This window comes from Monodelphis domestica, chromosome 2, assembly GCF_027887165.1.
Source record: "Monodelphis domestica isolate mMonDom1 chromosome 2, mMonDom1.pri, whole genome shotgun sequence".
Classification (NCBI taxonomy): Eukaryota; Metazoa; Chordata; class Mammalia; order Didelphimorphia; family Didelphidae; genus Monodelphis; species Monodelphis domestica.
Genome location: NC_077228.1, coordinates 249967747 through 249990493, shown reverse-complemented (window position 1 = coordinate 249990493; position 22747 = coordinate 249967747). Strand labels below are relative to the sequence as shown.

At 37.2% G+C, this 22747-nt stretch overlaps 1 protein-coding gene and 1 pseudogene across 3 annotated transcripts in view; both read right to left on the bottom strand.

The window, feature by feature from the left end:
* Positions 1 to 956: 956 nt before the first annotated feature.
* The window catches only part of LOC100021387 (protoheme IX farnesyltransferase, mitochondrial), a 193826-nt gene continuing 172035 nt past the window's right edge, over positions 957 to 22747 (bottom strand). For all 3 annotated transcript variants that reach the window (XM_001373524.4, XM_056817469.1, XM_007483380.3), the window contains exon 7: positions 957 to 1805. In XM_001373524.4, coding sequence (XP_001373561.4) covers positions 1420 to 1805 — 386 coding nt within the window. In that variant the 3' untranslated portion in view covers positions 957 to 1419. The remainder of the gene's footprint in view (positions 1806 to 22747) is intronic.
* Positions 8120 to 8238, bottom strand: LOC130457816 (U6atac minor spliceosomal RNA; annotated as a pseudogene).

Here is a 22747-nt window from a genome sequence, read left to right as displayed (position 1 = left end):
ACAGGACTGATGAAAGGGAAGGAATAGTTTGAGGGTTTTCAGTACACCTTTGTGTATTGTTCTCATGTTAAAAAAACTAAGCCAACTCATTTTCACTAGTTTGAAAAAAAATGATGCTTTACTTGTTTCTAGTTGATGGAGGATTGGATCAAATATTATCAGTTTTTTTAGGAACTGTAAAAACCTATTATAAATTTACCTTTTCTTAAATTGCATCATATATACCACCATTCTTATATATTATTTTACTTCAGAAGAAAAAGAAAATCTTACACACACACACACACACACACACACACACACACACACACACACACACACACATATATTTGAAAGCTGCAACAAATTGCAAATTTTCTTTTCACAAATACAATGATGAGGGATTTCTTACACTGCAAGCCCAGAGCAAGCCTCTCTCAAGAAATGCCATGGAAAACAATTTATAGGCACTATCGTAAGCCTTTATCTTCAACAAAATTTTTTAAATGCTAATGTACAGGGCGGGGAGAAGTAGCTCTATCAGAAATGTACAAGCAAAGAACTTGTGTAGTACTCTATGTTAGAGATAAACAGATGTCTTTTTTCATTATTGTTTGATAGATTTTTTTAAAAGACAGAGGGAACAATTAAAGAGTAAAGTCTTTGATTTCCAGGTTTAAAAAAAGGCTGAATTTCTTTTGTTCTGCCATAGGGAAAAGTTATCAGGATCTGATAGGGATTTAGAGCCTGAAAAACAGAATTAGAGAGAGTTTAGATTACTAGAGTTCACCATTCAACATCCAGGTGGGTGTTGATAATTTTTCTTTTTTAAAAGGAAAAGATGACAAAAAGGGCTAGAAGGGGAAAGAGAGAATCCATATATATATATACACACACACACACACACATATATATATATATATATACACACACACATATATATATATTAGAGAAAGACATGTAAAATGGAGATGTCATTTTAAAAAAATTTATAATAGTTTATTTGATCATTTCGAGATGTCATTTTTTATTTCTCTTATTATCTATTGCACAGAGCAAAAGAAAGATGTTCTTTTAAAATACCAAATCTTTAAGCTGAACAATTTTCCCAGAGGGAACTTTTTTATTACTAGCTCCACAATATATGTATAAAGCCTGTGTATATACCACATATACAGAAATATCTTGAAATAATAAAAAATGAAGAAAAGAGAGCAAAATAGTTTTCAAGATATATGTATATATGAAAATATGTACAAAGACATGTATATATTCCTATGGCATCATTTATAAGCACTGAAGATTATTTTTTTAATATCAACATACTAAAATGTTAATCCCTAAACTTTGTTATTGAATATTGACTGGCTTTAAAAATGTTATTCCATAGCATTGTTTTGTAGCCAAGTTATCTGATTTCAGTTCTTAAGTTCCCATTTGTCATTTCCCCCCAACAAATGATTGCTTACAGGTGAGCATAAGGAGCAAGAGTAATGGCAAATGCCACAGGCTACAGAAAAAGAGTTTCCTAGAGCTGATGCGGTCTGAATCCTTGTAGAACCGAAAACCAAGGTAGGAAATATATAAGTTGATTGGGAAGGAGATGATGGGAAAAGTCCATGTGGTGACTTTTAACAAGGGGGCCAACACTGACAGTCCAAATAAAGCCAGGCAGTAGCGTAAGGCCACTCGTTTACACATAGCAGGATGAGTGACAGACATCATACAGTAGCCTCCCCGGGAATAATCTTCTCGAAGGTTCCAACTTAGAGCATTGAAATGAGGAAACTGCCAGGAGTAGAGGATTCCACCAAGTAGTAATGCTCCTGTTTTAAGTTAAAGAAATGAAAACATTCATTAGGAATAGTTCATTTGTGTGAGCACAAAGGTCACAAAACAGTAAACTTAAATTCGTAATAAATGTAAAAAAAGTATCAACATGAGATGTATTTTAACATTGACCCTTTATTTCCTGTTATATCACTTTTCATTAATTGCTTATTCTTCTCCATTTCTTTATCTGTATAGACACAGACACATTATATATGTGTGTGAATCTTATGGTTTTGCTTTTCTCAGTATGTATTTGTGTGTCTCAGTATATATATCTTTTAAAATATGTTTTAATTTTGTTCTGTTTTCTTCATTTGCATTATATTTCACGTGAAAAATCATGTGAGGCAGCTAAGTATTATAGGGACTAAGTCTGGACTAAGTCAGAAAGACCTGAGTTCAAATATTGCTTTGCTATGTGTACTTGGGCAAATCACTTAAATTTGTTTGCTTTGGTTTTCTCAATGATAATAGATAATAGATAATAGGGATAATAGAACTTACCTTCTAGTGTTATTGCAAAGATTGAATGAGAAATATTTGTTTAGCACAGGGTCTGATGAAGGTATAATACAAATGCTATTATTATTATTTTTAATATTTCTTTATTTTGTCATTTAAAACACCTAGGTAACTCCCTCCCTTTATCTCCTTCCTCCATTAGAGAAGGCATCATCTGACAAAAAGACACACACACACACACACACACACACACACACACACACACACACATAAAATTATGTCTTGCTTATTTCCATTTAACAGTTCTTTCTCTGAAGTGGACATACATAAATCATTCTTCAAATAATATTTCTATTGCCATATATAATGTTCTCTTGGTTCTGCTTATTTCACTCTTCATAACTTCATGTAAGTCTTTCCACGTTTTTAAAAAAATAACCATTTGTCATTTAAAACACAGGTCTAGATATGTCACTCCTCAAAAATCTTACTATCTTTTAGGACAAAACATAAACAAGCTACTGGGTGTGTGAACCAGTCTGGTTCCAGATTTAACTTTCCAGATAGATTTAACTTTTTGGATTTATTTCACATTATTATCTTTTATATATTCTACACTTAAACTAAGAGAACCTACTTGCTATTTCCCCCTGAAATCTATTCCATCTCTTGTTTCTGTGTCTGTGACCTGAATGTATTCTCTCTTCACTTCTGCCTTTTAGAATCCTTAGCTTCTTTAAAAAAATTTTTAAACCCATACCTTCCGTCTTAGAACCAATTGGTTTTAAGGCAGAAGAGTGGTAAGGGCTAGACAATGAGAGTTAAGTGACTTGCACAGAGTCACACAGCTAGGAAGTGTCTGAGGTCAAATTTGAACCTAGAACCCCCCATCTTTAGGCCTGACCCTCAATACACTAAACCACCTAGCTGCCCCTAGCTACTGAGTTCTTGAGTCCACACTAGAATTTGAGAGACCTATGTTTTACCTAATAGTACTTAAGAATTGTGCTTGGGTGTGTAAACCTTAAAATTTCCCAGACCCACTCTACTTAAAGTAGGAATGTGAGAATTCTACTTTACCTACTTGGGTCTGCCCTAGGGGAAGATAAAGTTGTAAACTCTTTCCTGAACAATGAAAAGTACTTAAACCCATACTTTTCTTAAGCTAAGTACCTATAAAGGTCAAGCAACTTGTGAATTTACAAGGAACAAAGAACTGGAAAACTTACTCAGAGCTTTCCTGGTGTGAATTACTCAAAAATCCACACCTTCTTAGGTGTGGACTAAGAATGGGTGGTCCTTTAGAAACATCTACAGTGATTGGTAGATGTAAGGACTTAGGGGAGGTGACAGAGGAGATTTTGCCCTTAAAAATAAGAGCTCAGAGAAGAGCAAGAGATCTCGATTTCTGATTCTCATTCTGGAGGATCTCATTCTGAAGGAGAGCTCCTTGAGGAGCTCCTCTGAGGGGCTCTGTCCCTCTGGGGTAAGAGCTCTGGAGGCTCTTGAGAGAAGTCATTCTGAAACATTCAGATTGGAGAGACTCATTCTGAGGAGACTGATTCTGAAACATTCAGATGGAGTAGGGAGCTGGTGAAAGCAGCTGAGATACTGCTGGCCTGGTGTCATTAGAAATCCTTACTTAGACAGATCTTATGGTGAGTTATAAAAAATGGACTGATTTTCTCTTTTAAGACTCAGGTCTAGGCCATATTGGCTTGAGGCCCTTCATACCTATTCCTTTCTTACTCTCTCTCTTTTTTCTTTGATTACTCATTGTATTGTTAATTAAAAATCTCTATAAAACCCAATTGACTTGGGTATTTGAATAATTGGGAATATTTCCCTGGCGACCACCTCATATTTGATTTTAAAACCCAAACTGTAGTGAAACATATTTCTGCGGTCAAATTTACTCACCCTCTCTTATATCTATCACAATTTATATCTTCCACTATTTTAATCACTACAGTTTAAGACCTCAACCATTTTAAATCTCACAGGTGAACAGGGCCAAGTGGAGTGAATCAGAGAAGGCTTCTTAGATGAAAAAGACTTAAAAGTTATATCTTAAAGGAAAAGAAAAACAGCTATAAACTCAGATTATATATAAGGAATTGAGATAAAAATGAGTTGATCAATCAACAAATATTTCCCAAACACCTGGAAGATACTCTGAAACAAAACATCCTTCAAGGAGCCTACTATCTATTTAGGGAGAGCAAACTAATACAAGCATTAGAGAGAAAATGAAGCATTTCACATTCCCAAGGTAAACAGAAGTCAGTGTAGTGCAGAACTGGAGAAGGCTTTACAGAAGAGATAGGACTTGAGTTGCTCATTCAAGTGAAGGTAAGATTTATACAAAAGAGAAAGAAAAGTAATGTAGGTCAAGTGAACAAAATGAGCAAAGGGTTAGATGTAGGGTCTGAAAAGTTAGATTTTTTCAAACATTATTCCTTGGTTACAAAAATCATATTCTATTCTTCCCTCCTCTCCCCACACCCTTCCTGTAGCTGGTGAGCAATTCCACTGGGTATTATATGTGACCTTGATCAGAACCTATTTCCCTGTTGTTGATGTCTGCACTAGAATGTTCACTATAAACTCTTTTAAAAAAAAAAATAATATTTTATTTGATCATTTCCAAGCATTATTCATTAAAGACAAAAATCATTTTCTTTTCCTCCCCCCACCCCCCATAGCTGACGCGAGATTCCACTGGGTGTCACATGTGTTCTTGATTCGAACCCATTTCTATGTTGTCAATATTTGCATTAGAGTTTCGTTTAGAGTCTCTCCTCTGTCATGTCCCCTTGACCGCTGTAGTCAGGCAGTTGCTTTTCCTCGGTGTTTCCACTCCCATAGTTTATCCTTTGCTTATGAATAGTGTTTTTTTCTCCTAGATCCCTGCAGATTGTTCCAGGACATTACACCACCATCAATGGAGAAGTCTCTGAATACAATGTTCTCCTGGTTCTGCTCCTCTCGCTCTGCATCACTTCCTGGAGGTTGTTCCAGTCTCCATGGAATTCCTCCACTTTATTATTCCTTTTAGCACAATAGTATTCCATCACCAACATATACCACAATTTGCTCAGCCATTCCCCAATTGATGGGCATCCCCTCGTTTTCCAGTTTTTGGCCAACACAAAGAGCGCAGCTATGAATATTTTTGTACAAGTCTTTTTGTCCATTATCTCTCTGGGGTACAGACCCAGCAGTGCTATGGCTGGATCAAAGGGTAGACATCCTTTTGTTGCCCTTTGGGCATAGTTCCAAATTGCCCTCCAGAATGGTTGGATCAGTTCACAACTCCACCAGCAATGAATTAATGTCCCTACTTTGCCACATCCCCTTCAGCACTCATTACTTTCCTTTGCTATAATGCTGGCCAGTCTGCTTGGTGTGAGGTGATACCTCAGAGTTGTTTTGATTTGCATCTCTCTGATTATAAGAGATTTAGAACACTTCGTCATGTGCTTATTAATAATTTTGATTTCTTTATCTGAGAACTGCCTATCCATGTCCCTTGCCCATTTATCAATTGGAGAATGGCTTGATTTTTTGTACAATTGATTTAGCTCTTTATAAATTTGAGTAATTAAACCTTTGTCAGAGGTTTCTATGAAGATTTTTTCTCAGTTTGTTGTTTCCCTTCTGATTTTAGTTACATTGGTTTTGTTTGTACAAAACCTTTTTAATTTGATGTAGTCAAAATTATTTATTTTACATTTTGTGATTCTTTCTATGTCTTGCTTGGTTTTAAAGCCTTTCCCCTCCCAAAGGTCTGACATGTATACTATTCTGTGTTTACCCAATTTACTTATGGTTTCCTTCTTTATGTTTAAGTCATTCACCCATTTTGAATTTATCTTGGTGTAGGGTGTGACGTGTTGATCTATTCCTAATCTCTCCCATACTGTCTTCCAATTTTCCCAGCAGTTTTTATCGAATAGTGGATTTTTGTCCCCAAAGCTGGGATCTTTGAGTTTATTGTATACTGTCTTGCTGAGGTCACTTTCCCCCAGTCTATTCCACTGATTGTCCTTTCTGTTTCTTAGCCAGTACCAAATTGTTTTGATGACTGCTGCTTTGTAATATAGTTTGAGGTCTGGGACTGCAAGGCCCCCATCATATGTGTTTTTTTCCATTATTTCCATCCTTGATCTTTTGTTATTCCAAATGAACTTTGTTATGGTTTTTTCTAAATCAGTAAAGAAATATTTTGGGAGTTCCATGGGTATGGCACTAAATAGATAAATAAGTTTGGGTAGGATGGTCATTTTTATTATATTGGCTCTTCCTATCCATGAGCAGTTAATGTTTTTCCAATTGTTCAAGTCTAGTTTTAATTGTGTGGAGAGTGTTTTGTAGTTGTGTTCATATAGTTCCTGTGTTTGTCTTGGGAGATAGATTCCTCGGTATTTTATTTTGTCTAAGGTGATTCTGAATGGGATTTCTCTTTCTAGTTTTTGCTGCTGAGCTGTGTTGGAGATATATAGAAAAGCTGATGACTTATGTGGGTTTATTTTGTATCCTGCAACTTTGCTAAAGTTGTTGATTATTTCAATTAGCTTTTTGGTTGAATCTCTAGGATTCTTTAAGTAGACCATCATGTCATCTGCAAAGAGTGATAACTTGGTCTCCTCCTTGCCTATTTTGATGCCTTCAATTTCTTTTTCTTCTCTAATTGCTACTGCTAGTGTTTCTAGTACAATGTCAAATAGTAGAGGTGATAATGGGCATCCTTGTTTCACTCCTGATCTTATTGGGAATGTGTCTAGTTTATCCCCATTGCAGATGATATTAGCTGATGGTTTTAGATATATACTGTTTATTATTTTTAGGAATGACCCTTCTATTCCTATGCTTTCTAGTGTTTTTAGTAGGAATGGGTGTTGTATTTTATCAAAGGCTTTTTCTGCGTCTATTGAGATAATCATGTGGTTCTTGCTGGTTTGCTTGTTGATGTGGTCAATTATGTGGATGGTTTTCCGAATATTGAACCAGCCCTGCATCCCTGGTATAAATACTACTTGATCATGGTGGATGACCCTTCTGATCACTTGCTGGAGTCTTTTTGCTAGTATCCTATTTAAGATTTTCTATCTATATTCATTAGGGAGATTGGTCTATAGTTTTCTTTCTCTGTTTTTGACCTGCCTGGTTTTGGAATCAGTACCATGTTTGTGTCATAAAAGGAGTTTGGTAGAACTCCCTCTTTGCTTATTATGTCAAATAGTTTGTATAGTATTGGGATTAACTGTTCTCTGAATGTTTGATAGAATTCACTGGTGAATCCATCAGGCCCTGGGGATTTTTTCTTAGGAAGTTCTTTGATGGCTTGTTGGATTTCATTTTCTGATATGGGATTATTTAAGAATTCTATTTCCTCTTCTGTTAGTCTAGGCAGTTTGTATTTTTGTATATATTCATCCATATCCCCTAAATTGGTGTATTTATTGCCATATAATTGGGCAAAGTAATTTCTAATGATTGCCTTAATTTCCTCTTCATCGGAGGTGCTGTCCCCCTTTTCATCTTTGATGCTGTTAATTTGATTTTCTTCCTTCCTTTTTTTAATTAGATTGACCAGTACTTTGTCTATTTTGTTTGTTTTTTCAAAGTACCAGCTTCTTGTCTTATTTATTAAATCAATAGTTCTATTACTTTCGATTTTATTAATTTCTCCCTTAATTTTTAGGATTTCTAGTTTGGTTTTCTGCTGGGGGTTTTTAATTTGATCGCGTTTCCAATTGATTGATCTCTGCTCTCCCTAGTTTGTTGATATATGCACTCAGGGATGTGAATTTACCTCTGATTACCGCTTTGGCTGCATCCCAAAAGGTTTGAAAGGATGTCCCACCATTGTCATTAACCGTATGTGTGTTGTAAAGGCCACTAGGACCTCTTCCAATCTTATCGAGGGGAGTGCTAACCTTCTCTCCTTTCATACAACACTATAAACTCTTAATGAACACACTGAAGGCATTTTTTCATGATTAGTTTTTAAGAAAATATTATTTTCTCATGGAATAGCACTCACCAAAGGAGAAAGTGAACCTGGGAGTCAGAAAGTTTATTCTTTTTTTTTTTAACCCTTACCTTTCGTCTTAGAATCAATACTGGGTACTGGTTCTAAGGCAGAAGGGTGGTAAAGGCTAGGCAATGGGGGTTAAGTGACTTGCCCAGGGTCACACAGCTAGGAAGTGCCTGAGGCTATATTTGAAGCCAGGATCTCCCATCTCTGGGCTTGACTCTCAATCCACTGAGCTACCCAGATGCCCCCAGAATGTTTATTCTTATCATAGATCTGCTACAGCTGAATGACTTTGAACAAATGACTTCACTTCTCAAGACCTAAATTTCTTCATCAGTGTAATGAATGGTTTGAACTAGATAATCTTAAGGTTCCTTTGAGCTCTGGGGGTACCTAAGTAATCTTTATGATTTCAAGTCACCAGTTCCAGATGAACTATATCCCTGAAAAAAAAAAAAAGAACTGGCTAATGTGGCTAAGCCAGTGCTATGATTTAAAAAAAAAAATTTATAAAGATGTTTCATTTTACAAATGTCCACATAAATTTTCCGAAGTTATGTGATCCAAGTTGCCCTTCCCAGAGCTGGCAAGCAATTTGATAATCATATAAAATTGAAATCCCCTTCTTCCCTTCCTCATCCTGGAGTAGACAAGCAATTCAATCTGGGCTATACATGCATTATCATGCAAAACTTATTTCCATATGATTCATTTTTATGTGAATAATCTTATAAAACCCAAACTGCAAATCATATACCCCCCCAAATAAGTGATAAATCATGTGTTTTCATCTGCATTTATACTCCAACATTTCTTTCTCTATAAGTGGATAGCATTTTTTTCATAAATTCCTCAAAATTGTCCTAGATCACTGTATTGCTGTTATTAGCAAAGTCTTTCATATCTGACTATTTCACAATATTTCAGTTACTGTGTATAATGATCTCCTTTTTCTGCTTATTTCATTCTTTATAGCACAATAGTATTCCATCATCATCATATACCACAATTTATTCAGCCATTCCACAATTAAGGGGCATCCCTTATATTTCCAATTCCTTGCCATCCCAAAAAGCCTAGCCATAAATAAATAAATATATATATATATATAAATAAATTTTATACAAACAGGTCCTTTCCCGTTTTTAAAAATCTCTTTGAGACATAGTAGTGGTATTGTTGGATCAAAAGGTATGTTCTTTCATAGCCTTTTGGGCATAATTGCAAATTGCCCTCCAGAATAGTTGAATCAATTCATAACGCTACAATGCATTAGTGTTCCAATTTTGCCATATTCCCTCCAAGATTTATTATCTTCCTTTACTATAGGTGGGAGTAATACCTCAGAGTTGTTTTAATTTGAATTTCTCAAATCAAGAGGGATTTAGAGCATTTTTTCATAGGATTATTGATAGCTTTGATTTCTTCATTTGAAAACTGCCTATTCATATCCTTTGACCATTAATCAACTGGGGAATGACTTGGATTCTTATAGATTTGACTTAGTCCTTTATATATTTGAGAAATTAGACCTTTATCAGAGAAATTTGTTATAAATTTTTTCACCAGTTTGTTGCTTCCCTTCTAATCTTGGTTGCATTGGTTTTTATTTGTATGAAAACTTAAATTTAATATAATCAAAATTATTCATTTTACATCTACATTACATAATGTTCTCTATCTCTTGTTTGGTCATAAAATCTTCTCTTCTCCATAGATCTGATAAGTAAACTATTCTACGTTCTCCTAATTTACTTAATAAGATCACTTTTTAAAGATGTTTAAATCATATAACCATTTTTGACTTTAAATATTGATCTAAACCTAATTTTTGCCATACTGTTTTCTACTTTTCCCAACAGTTTTTGTCAAATAGTGAGTTCTTATCCCAAAGGCTGGGATTTTTGGGGTTTATCAAACACTGGATTACTGAGGTCATTTACCCCTAACTTTATTACACTGATCAACCCTTCTATTTCTTAACCAATACCAGATTGTTTTGATGTTTCTAGCTCTTTATGAAGTCATCCTGTTCATAATTTTTTACAGAACAATAGTATTCCATCATCATCATATACCATAATTTGTTCAACCATTCTACAACTGATGAACATCTCTTTAATTTCCAAATCTATGCCATCACAAAAAGAGCAGCTATAAATATTTTTATATAGGTAGGACCTATATCTCCCCTCTTCCCCACTTTTAAAAATCTCTTTGGGATACAGACCTAGTAGTGGTATTACTGAATCAAAGAGTATACATTACTTTAAAACCCTTTGGGCATAGTTCAAAATTGCACACCAGAATGGCTGGATCAGTTCACAATTACACCAGTAATGCATTAGTGTCCCAATTTGGCAACAACTACCCTAATATTTATCACTTTCCTTTATTGTCCAATTTGATTAGCCTTTATGGCCACTCTGATAGGTGTGAGGTGGTATGTCAGAGTTCTTTTAATATTCATTTCCATAATCAAGAGGGATTTAGAACATTTTTTCACATAATTATTGATAATAAAAACTGCTTACTCATATCCTTTGACCATTTGTAAAATGGAGAATGACTTGCATTTTATAAAATTGACTTAGTTCTTTATACATTTGAGAAATGAGACCTTTGTCAGAGAAATTTCTATAAAATTTTTTTTTCTAAGCTTGTTGTTTCCCTTCTAATCTTGTGTGCATAATATGAGAAATTTCCTCAGGCACAGGTGGAGAAGAGGAGGGGAGCAGCTTGGCCCCATGTCCCTTTGGCTTTCTAGTAACAAACCCTGGTGAACCTGGTGATAGCACACGTCTACAGAGAGGGCTCTGAGTGACCTCTAAGGCACATGTGCCATAAATTTGCCACCATGGCTATAAGGTGTGAAATATTTGTTTCTACCTAGTTTTTGCTATATTGTTTCTCAGTTTTCTCAGCAGTTTTTGTCAAATAGTATTCTTATCTCAAAAGCTGTGTGATCTTTGGGTTTATCAAACACTAGACTGCTAGGGTCATTTACCCTTATCTATTCCATTGATTAAACATTCCTTTTCTTAGCCAGTATCAGATGGTTTTGATAATTATTGCTTTATAGTACAGATTAAGATCACCTATGTACCTTTATATAGTCAGGTCAAGAATCCATTATCACTAATTGACACTGATTCTCAAGTCACACATTTGGCATTTCAGTAAGTTTTATTTTTTATGTTATTATTTTTCTTAAATTTAGAATATTTTCCATGGTTACATGATTTAGATATCTCCCACCCCTCTTTCCAAGCTGACAATGCAATTCCACTGAGTTATGCTTGTAACATTATTCAAAATCCATTTCCATGTTATGTTATTCATATTTGCAATAGAGTCATCTTCTAATATCAAAACCCCAATCCTATCCTCATCAAACTATGTGATTGATCATATGATTTTCTTCTGTGTTTCTGCTCACACAGTTCTTTCTTTGGATATGGATAGCATTCTTTCCCATAAATCCCTCAGGATTATCCTGGATTACTGCATTGCTGCTAGTAGAAAAGTCTATTTCATTTGATTGTGTCACAATGTATCGGTCTCTGTGTACAATGTGTACAATGTTCAATATACAATGTATATTGTATTCAATGTACAATAGTACAATACTATTCCATCACCATCAGATATGTGAGAACGGAAAGCTGGAGGAGAATGGAATGTTGAGTCCTGGGGGACTGACAGGCTGGACTGTTGGAGGCAGGAGCGAAGGAGCCTGGGAAGGAACCCAGGAAGATGAGAGACTTTTGGTCTGAGACTTGGAGGAGAGAAGTGGACTTTCTCTGAACTGCTTAGCACTGACCAAAGCCAGCTGAGAGGATTATCCCGAAAGACTATATCTTGAACCCTGGTGTTGCCGATCATCCCTTGTCAACCTTAAAGGAGGTAAAATTAGGTCTTCAGACCTGAGGGGTCAAGGACTCAGATGGTCTTTGAGATGACCATAGATCTACACTCTTACCTGCCTCAATCCAGTCCTGGCCATACCTTAATACCATAGTTTAGGTTAAGATAAAAACTGGGAAAGGGAAGGAGAATTCCAGGTTTGGCCTTTTGGAGTCATCCAGGAAGAAGGACCTTGGGGTTAGGAATTTAGGGACATCTCTCACTCCTCTGCCTGACCCCCACCTTCCAATACCTTGTTATCATTAAATCCTTATTCTCAACTCACAGTCAGATATTGGAAGGCATTATTCTGAGGGGACATAGAGGGAGCAGGAATCTAGATGCAGCTGATCAGCCATACCCAGTGCCTGTTAGGCCTCCTGCTGTGTTCATGAATCAGAGGGGAGGCTTTTATCTCAGGTGATCGGTGCTTACCTTTCCTGGGATAACTAACATTTATCAATAAAGATGACCTCCTTCTTAGACTATCACTACTGGCCTATTCTCAAAAACCACATCTTTCTTGGGAATTACCCTCTTGCCCCAGCTCTAGTGTGGTGCAGAGGGAGAAATCTGGGCAGTCATATTCCATCCAGACCTCTCACTTACATTCCCTCACTAGGGATGAAATAGACACTTGTTAGTAAACTATAACAGCTTCCCAGACTAACCATTACAGATACCACAATTTATTTGGCCATTTCTTAATCAATGGACACCCCCCTCATTTTCCAATCGTTTTGCCACCACAAAGAGCATGGCTATATTTTTGTACAAGTATGTTTCCCTATTATCTCTTTGGGGCACAAACCCAACAGTGGTACAGCTGGATCAAAAGGCAAGCATTCTTTTTAAAGCTCTTTGGCCATAGTTCCAAATTGCCCTCCAGAATGATTGGACCAATTTACAACTCCACCAGCAGTGTCTTAGTGTCCTAATTTTGCTACGTCCCCTCCAACATATATCACTTTGTAAAAAATAGACTCGAATACAGGACTACAATCCCCATGAGCCTTTGCTCCACTTCCCCAGAATGCCTTGTAATCTCACCTGGACCGAGATCGAGAAGGTATTTAAGTGGATTCAAAGGCTTTTGGGGCGCTTGGCTTTTTTTTTTTTGGACTTCCGTTTTGGAGCAGAGGCGTCTCTTCCATGATGTGAGGTTATTTTGTCTAGGCCTCTGGCCTAGGCACATGTTTCTTACTTGTATATTCTTAATCTTTAACCTTTAATAAACCTCTAAAAAATATAATACTCCTTGCAGAGAGAAACTAATTTCTACCTGCCTCAGTCTCCCCATATTCCATAAATTTGTATCTTGAAGCTGGCTTGTGACCAGGTTCAGATCCTGGAGTAGTAGGGATGGGCTTTTACTCCTCTGTGTACAATTTTACTTCTGGCTGCCTTCTCACCCCAGTGAAAGAAACCCACTCTGTCTACCTTTCAAGTTGTTTTCTGCAGAAGAATTATTTCCCTTCATCCTCTTGTTGGTTTTGTGACTCCTGTATTTATTTTGAGGTGCTATTTTAAGGTTGGTTTGAGAGCCTTCTCAGAGTGGTTATAGCTTTCCATGTTGCTATGCCACATCTAGGATGTTTTTCTCCTAAAGACTACTGAGAATAGGAGAGGTGGCACAGGACTAGAGAAGAAGAAATGTCCTGATAGTTTAAAAAAAGGGATTAGAGTGAAATTTAACAACTATATTCCAGTGAACATGACTTTGACTTCTGGCAAAATTCTAGAATATACTTGTTAGCCCTTAGTTTTCAAAAAGGACTGATAACAGAGTGATATCAACTTTAAAAACATTTTAAATTTATTTTAAAATATTTTCCCATGGTTACATGGTTCATTTTCTCTTCCTCCCCTCTTCCCTCCCCATTCCTAGAGCTGACAAGCAATTTCACTGGGTTATACATGTATTATTACTTGATACCTATTTCCATATTATTCATTTTTGTAACAGAGCAATCTTTTAAAAACGCAAACCTATATAAACAAGTGAAAAATCTTATGTTTTCCATCTGCATTTCTACTCCTATAATTTTTTCTCTTGATGTGGATAGCATTCTTTCTCATAAATCCCACAGGATTGTCTTGGATTAGTAGTAAAGTCTATTACATTTGACCGTATCACAATGTTTCTGTTTCTGTGTACAATGTTCTTCTTGTTCTGCTCTTTCACTCCACAGGTGATGTTGACTTCTGAGTGAGTTGGATTTAAGTGAGACAGACTTCTTCCAGACTCATACAAGTCCAGTGGTAATATGAAAGTCAGGATGAATGGTAATGACTCTGAATGGCCAAGCTCTAAGTTCTCCACAGTTCATGCTTCATGGTGTGATTTTTAAATTTCCTCCATCTTGCTTGGTCTAGCACCCAGGAATGTGCACACCCATACTACAGGGGCATGTGCTAGTTAATGAAAAATCAGAAATAACTAACTGCTCCCCTGGGCTGTCCTAAGTCAAGCTTGAGCCACCATTGGCACATGTGAGGCACAGGAAGTGAGGTAAAGAATAACCTCTGGAATTCGCTCACTTCCTGTGGACAGGGCTAAATGCCAGTTCGATTCTAGAGGTCTGACTGGGTGGAGGCCCTCTGACAGCTTTCCTTCACTCACATGAGTGAAAGGACTGACTCCCTTCCTTGCCTTGGCCCTCCAAAGCCTAAAACTCCCTCTGGCTCTGCCAGGAGGTTGAGTTAACCTCTTCCTTCTCTCCCTCTTCCCTTTTCTCCCTCTAATAATTTCTTACTCCCGTTGTAATTAAATTACCATAAAACTCCATTCTGACTTGAGTGTTTCATTTAGGAATTTCATAAGTGAATTCCTTGGTGACCTTAAATTAATATATATCAGTCTTTAAAAGTGATTTCCTTATCATGATGGTTATTGGATCAAAATGTTCTTATCTGCCCATTTTGCCAGAGAAAGTCTTCACATGCTTGGAGTAGATGTTCCCCTATTACACCAATGGATCTGAGGCCTGTTGGTTATCCTCAACATGTTTAGCCCATCTGCTGAGATAATTTTATGGGATGAGACTGCTTAGTATGCTACAGCTTCTTGGAGTCACAGGTAAGAGTTAGGTGAAATATGATAACAACCAGAATATACTATTAAAGGTATGAACATATAGAAAAGGAAGTACTGATTACACAGAACCAGCATGGCTTCCCCAAGAGCAGGTCAAGATTTGTTCAAATAGCCTCATTTCTTTCTGTGACAGGGTTACTAAGCTGGCATCTTTAAGGTATGCCTTAGATAATTTACTTAGATTTTAGCAAAGAATTTGGGAAATCATGTCATTATCATGGAAAGGTGTAAATAAGTGGGACAGAAAAATGATGTGTTTTGATCTGACTGAATGGATGAACCCAAAGGTTAGTCATTAAAGAGTTGATATCAACTTACAACAAGGCTCCAGGTAGAATGAACGCAAGGACTTGTCCTTGGCTCAATGTCTTGGATCAAGTGATAGAAGGAACATTTCTTATTTTTGAAGATGACAGTCAGTTAAGAAAGCATTTAAACAACAACAAAAGTGCCAGACGTTATGCTAAGAGTTAGAGAAACAAGGAAAGGCAAAAACAAAGTCCCAGACTTCTAGTCTTTTCCCTAAAAAGTAACAAGATTATCTCTGGTATTTGATTACCCTAGGGTGCTAAAACTTTTACTCTGGATGTATTGACAGGCAGAAGAAAGCCTAACCAAGTAAAGTTGAGGTCCTCCCTATTTGAAGAATGTTCCAAGACTGCCTGAGTCACCTCAGATCCTCCTAATCAGATCTGTTTTCATATAAAGACTAATGTAAAATAAATTTTCTTTGAAATACTTTGCTAATACTTACCTTTCACTAACTGTAGAATGACAAAAGAAAATCTCATTTTATTACAACACTGAACCAAAACTAAAAGGAAAGCCCATTCATGCCATATAGAGAACATCTGGGAAAGGCTTTCTACATAAGGTGGGATCTGAGCTGAGTCTTAAAGGAAGTTAGGCAGAGAGGTAAGGTAGAAGAGTATCATAGTTAATTAGGCAGATGTAAAAGCAAAGAGTCAGGAGATAGTGTCATAAGTTAGGAACAGCAAATGAACCTAAAATGTTAGAATGAATTTAAAGGTTGGATTGGACTTCCGGGTAATCATGGCTGCAATCTAGACGCCACACTCTTCCTCTCCCCAGCACCGAATGAAATAGACTACATCAAAGGAGCATAAAAATCACTTTTGGAGGAACAGAAGGACTCCCCAGTACTCCCAGTACTCCACAGAGGCGAAGGTACGTGGGGCTTGAACATTTCCACACTATAATAAGGAGGAAAAGCTTGCACAGAAGCGTGAACTGGGCCTCCCTTCCCCCCCAACTTCCCCCACCAAACCAGCGTGAGCTACCTGAGCTCTCACTGGGACAGCGAGTGAGTGGGGAACATCTCTGTCTAGGGGGGAACTCCAGGGTCCTTGGGATCTGGGGACTGCCAGGAAAAAAAGTCTCAGGGCTGTTTCACGGGAGAATCCTGCGCTGAGCACAGGGGGCCCAGGGAGCCATACTCGGGGTGGTTGCGCAGAGCATCTGGGCGGAGCTAAACACCAGGGGCGGACCACACACTGATTATCTGGGCGGAGCTGAACACCTGGGCAGTTTGGCTGTGATCAGGGGCCCAGCGCTCTAAGAAACCTCGGAGGCTGGGAAGAACTAGTCTGAGGCAACCTAAATTCACAGAAAACCCACCCATATCACCCAGACCCCAGACCAAAAAGGAAAGGGGAATAAAACCACCAAAGGGATGGCTCACATGGCCCAAAATCAAGCCTCCAGGAAGAAAGGGAAAAAGGTGACTATTGAAAACTTTTATGGTGGAAGTACCCAAGGAAAAGAAGAGAATGAGGATGAAATCCAAAAAAAGTCAGAACATGACTCCCAAAATGGAAACTATCAACAAGCTCTGGAAGATCTCAAACTGGAACTTAACCAAAAGATGGAAACCTGGAAAGAAAATTGGGAGAAAGAGATGAGCAGTCTGACAGATAAGACTGCTCAATTGGAAAGAGCTGGAAGCATCCAATAGAAGGGCAGACAAAGCTGAAAAGCAAAACCAGTCCCTAATGACCAGAATTAAGCAACTTGAAGAAAGTGATATCATAAAACAGCAAGAATCAATAAAGCAAACCCAAAAAATTAATGAATTAGAAGAAAACATAAAATATCTCACTGAAAAGGTCACAGACTTGGAAAACAGAGGGAGAAGAGACAACCTCCAAATTATCTCCCAGAAAAACCAGAGATAAACAATAAACTCGATGTTATTCTACAGGAGATTATAAAAGAAAATTGCCCACACGTTTTGGAGCAAGGGGGCAAAATAGAAATAGAAAGGGTTCATAGAACACCCTCTATACTAAATCCCCAAAAGACAACCCCTAATTGCCAAATTCAAGAGCTTCCAAGAAAAGGAGAAAATCCTACGAGAAGCCAAGAAGAGGAGCTTCAGATATAGGGGGGCTCCCATAAGGATCACACATGACTTAGCAGCTAACACACTAAGAGACCTCAAAGCATGGAACACGATATTTAGAAAGGCAAGAGAGCTGGGTCTCCAACCAAGAATCAACTACCCAGCAAAACTGACTATATACTTCCAGGGGAAAGTATGGGCATTCAACAAAATAGAAGAGTTTCAAGCATTTGCTAAGAAAAGACCAGAGCTCTGTGGAAAGTTCGATATCCAAGCACAGAAAGCAAGAGAAACATGAAAAGGTAAATATGAAAGAAAGGGAAAAGGAGATAAATCTTGTCTTTTTCTTTAAGTCAAACTCTCTTCTATAAGGACTACATTTACATCAAATTATATATATTAATATGTGGGGAAAATGTTTTGTGTAACTCTCAAAAATTGTATGCATCATAAGAGTAGTTAGAAGAATCATGCATAGGGAAAGATTGGGGCATTAAGAAGATTTGGGGAAAGGGGGGGCAAAGAAAGAAAAAGGGAGGGGTGGAACTGTTGATAACACTAAGAATTACTTCAAGAAATAGGGGGGGACTTAATAGAATAATCTTTCTTAAATAATCCCATAGCAGAAAAAGAAATCCAATAGGCCATCAAAGAACTTCCTAAGAAAAAATCCCCAGGGCCTGACGGATTCACCAGTGAATTCTATCAAACATTCAAAGAACAGCTAACCCCAATACTATACAAACTATTTGACATAATAAGCAAAGAGGGAGTTCTACCAAACTCCTTTTATGCTTTTATGACACAAAAATGGTACTAATTCCAAAGCCAGGCAGGCCAAAAACAGAGAAAGAAAATTATAGACCAATCTCCCTAATGAATATAGATGCAAAAATCTTAAATAGGATACTAGCAAAAAGACTCCAGCAAGTGATCAGAAAGGTCATCCACCATGATCAAGTAGGATTTATACCAGGGATGCAGGGCTAGTTCAGTATTAGGAAAACTATCCACATAATTGACCACATCAACAAGCAAACCAGCAAGAACCACATGATTATCTCAATAGATGCAGAAAAAGCCTTTGATAAAATACAACACCCATTCCTACTAAAAACACTAGAAAGCATAGGAATAGAAGGGTCATTCCTAAAAATAATAAAAAGTATATATCTAAAACCATCAGCTAATATCATCTGCAATGGGGATATACTAAATCCATTCCGATTAAGATCAGGAGTGAAACAAGGATGCCCATTATCACCTCTACTATTTGAAATTGTATTATAGAAACACTAGCAGTAGCAATTAGAGAAGAAAAAGAAATTGAAGTTGCAGGATACAAAATAAACCCACATAAGTCATCAGCATTTCTATATAATTCCAACACAGCTCAGCAGCAAAAACTAGAAAGAGAAATCCCATTCAGAATTACCTTAGACAAAATAAAATACTTAGGAATCTATTTCCCAAGACAAACACAGAAACTATATGAACACAACTACAAAATACTTTCCACACAACTAAAATTAGACTTGAACAATTGGAAGAACATTAACTGCTCATGGGTAGGACGAGCCAATATAATAAAAATGACCATCCTACCCAAACTCATCTATCTATTTAGTGCCATACCCATGGAACTTCCAAAAATTTTTTTACTGATTTAGAAAAAACCGTAACAAAGTTCATTTGGAAGAACAAAAGATCAAGGATATCCAGGGAAATAATGAAAAAAAAAATACAAAGGAAGGTGGCCTTGCAGTCCCATATCTCAGACTATATTATAAAGCAGGGGTCACCAAAACAATCTGGTACTGGCTAAGAGACAGAAAGGAGGATCAGTGGAATAGACTGAGGGCAAGGGACCTCAGCAAGACAGTATATGACAAACCCAAAGATCCTAGCTTTTGGGGCAAAAATCCACTATTTCATAAAAACTGCTGGGAAAATTGGAGGACAGTGTGGGAAAGATTAGGTTTAGATCAACACCTCACACTCTACACCAAGATAAATTCAAAATGGGTGAATGACTTGAACATAAAGAAATAAAACTATAAGAAAATTAGATGAACACAGAATAGCATACATGTCAGACCTTTGGGAAGGGAAAGACTTCAAAACCAAGCAAGACTTAGAAAGAGTTACAAAATGCAAAATAAATAATCTGGAATACATCAAATTAAAAAGGTTTTGTATAAACAAAACCAACATAACCAAAATCAGAAGGGTAGCAATAAATTGGGAAACAATCTTCATTAAAACCTCTGACAAAGGTTTAATTACTCAAATTTACAAAGAACTAAATCAATTGTACAAAAAATCAAGCCATTCTCCAATTGATAAATGGGCAAGGGACATGAACAGTCAGTTCTCAGCCAAAGAAATCAAAACTATTAATAAGTACATGAAAAAGTGCTCTACATCTCTTATAATCAGAGAGATGAAAATCAAAACAACTCTGAGGTATCACCTCACACCTAGCACATTGGCTAACATGACAGCTATGGAAAGTAATGAATGCTGGAGGGGATGTCGCAAAGTGGGGACACTAATTCATTGCTGATGGAGTTGTGAATTGATCCAGCCATTCTGGAGGGCAATTTGGAACTATGTGCAAAGGGTGATAAAAGACTGTCTGCCCTTTGATCCAGCTATAGCACTGCTGAGTTTGTACCCCAAAGAGATAATAAGGAAAAAAGACTTTTCAATACAAGAATTCAAGTACAAGAATATTCATAGCTGCACTCTTTGTGGTGGCCAAAAATTGGAAAACGAGGGGATGCCCATTAAAGTGATTTCTTTGTCACATTGGGGAATGGCTGAACAAATTGTGGTATATGTTGGTGATGGAATACTATTGGGCTCAAAGGAATAATAAAGTGGAGGAATTCCATAGAGACTGGAACAACCTCTAGGAAGTGATGCAGAGCGAAAGGAGCAGAACCAGGAAAACATTGTACACAGAGACTGATACACTGTGGTACAATCGAAGGTAATGGACTTCTCCATTAGTGTCAATGCAATGTCCCTGAACAATCTGCAGGGATCTAAAAAAATACTATCCACAAGCAGAGGATAAACCGTGGGAGTAAAAACACCAATGAAAAGCAACTGCTTGATTACAGGGGTTGAGGGGATATGACTGAGGAGAGACTCTAAATGAACACTCTAATGCAAATACCAACAACAGGGAAATGGATTTGAGTCAAGAACACATGCGATAACCAGTGGAATTGTGCGTCAGCTATGGGAGAGGGAAAGGTTGTAGGAGGGGGGGGGGGCGGGGAGGAAAAGAAAATGATCTTTGTTTCCAGTGAATAATGTTTGAAAATGACCAAATAAAATAATGTTTAAAATTAAAAAAAAAAGAATTAATTTAAAAAGATAAAATATAAAAGGGAAAAATATGTAGCTTATGCTTGTGGGCCATAATAAGAGAAGTGCAGGGATCAGATGATAGTCTCAATATATTCTGCCTTGTTTAGACCATTACAGGAATTTTGTGTTCTGTTCTGGGCACCACATTTTAGACAAGGAACTGATAAACTAGAGATCAATTGAGAATAGAGGTATCAAATGTACAACCTGCTGGTTACAAGAATACAGGGAAATTAGATTAAAATGTAATTGGGAAATATTTAACAAAATAAATGAAAATACAAAACAACATAGATAATGTTAATGTGTGGTTTTCTAAGCCAATATGTATGGGGTGTTCAGGGAGGGGTAGTATCTCTGGTACAGAGGGCTTGTGGTGCCCTTCTAGGGCAGCTCTCCAGCCTCTGACCCCAACCTGACACCCAGCTCTCACTTGTGGCTCCTAGTAGCTGCTAGCATGTGGCAGCCGCCACACCCCGGGCAACGGCTTCGACAGGCCGGCTAAACCTTGTGAGAGTAGCCATTGGATCGTAGACCCCTGGTGAACTAAGGCTTTGCTCATCCAAAATGTGAAGACTGCTTAAGCTGAACAGACGGAAGAAACCAATAAGAAGGTTCAACGGCTGAGATGGTGACGCAGCAAAGCACTGTGGAGTGCTTAGGGTGTGTTGGAGCACAAAAGACAACACGGCCATCCAATGCAGCTGAGGAAGTCTCCAGGTGTAACGACTTTTTGTGCTACTGGACGCAGGCTTCCAACGCCGAGAGAGTAGGACTGTCTCTGTGCATCGACTTTTCCACTTAAATCTCCTTCATGCACAAGTGTCGTTGTGCACACTCATCTATCATAGATGAAAACGCACAAAGACAATCGTCATCCTCGTTACCGAGAGACTACTACTACATATGTAGCCTGCAGGGATACTTGAGTTTACATCTCTGATGTAGAGAATCATAAGGATAGTAAAAGTTTTTGAGACTATATTATGTGAAGATCAGCTGGAGGAACTGAGTCTGAAGAAGAGAAGATTTATACAAGATATGTTGGCTTTTACTCAGGAAAAGTTCCTTTACCTCAGGAAATAGTTAAATTCCCTTTCACTAGAAGCTTTAAGACAAAGGATGAATGATCACTTATTAAGTGTGTTCTAGAAGGAATCTGTGAACTTTTAAAAATAAGAAAATATATAAAATACTCAGAAGATACAAGGGTTATAGAAAAGACCATTAAAACAAGTCAAATCTATAGAACAATGCTGCTCATCTTAACTCAATAATGACCTAGATAGTTTTTTTTTTGGTTTCTTTTATTTATGTATTTTCCCATGGTTACATGATATGTGTTCTTTCCCTTTCCTTTTCCCTCCCCCCTCCAGAGTCAAACATTCAACATCTATTTCCATATTATTAATTTTTGTAATAATCTTTTAAAAACCAAAACCCTCCATCCTATACCCATATAAACAAATGATAAATCAAATGTTTTCCTTCTGAGTTTCTACTTCAAGAGTTCTTTCTCTCAGTGTCAAAAACAGTCTTTCTCATAAGTGTCCTGGATCTCAGTAGTTTTACTACTAAATAAAGTGAACAATTTGGGATTTGCGGAGTTGTGACATCTTGTAAACATTGGAAGCCAACAAATTCCTTGCCAGAAAAAACGTTATCATTCATTCACACTGAAAGA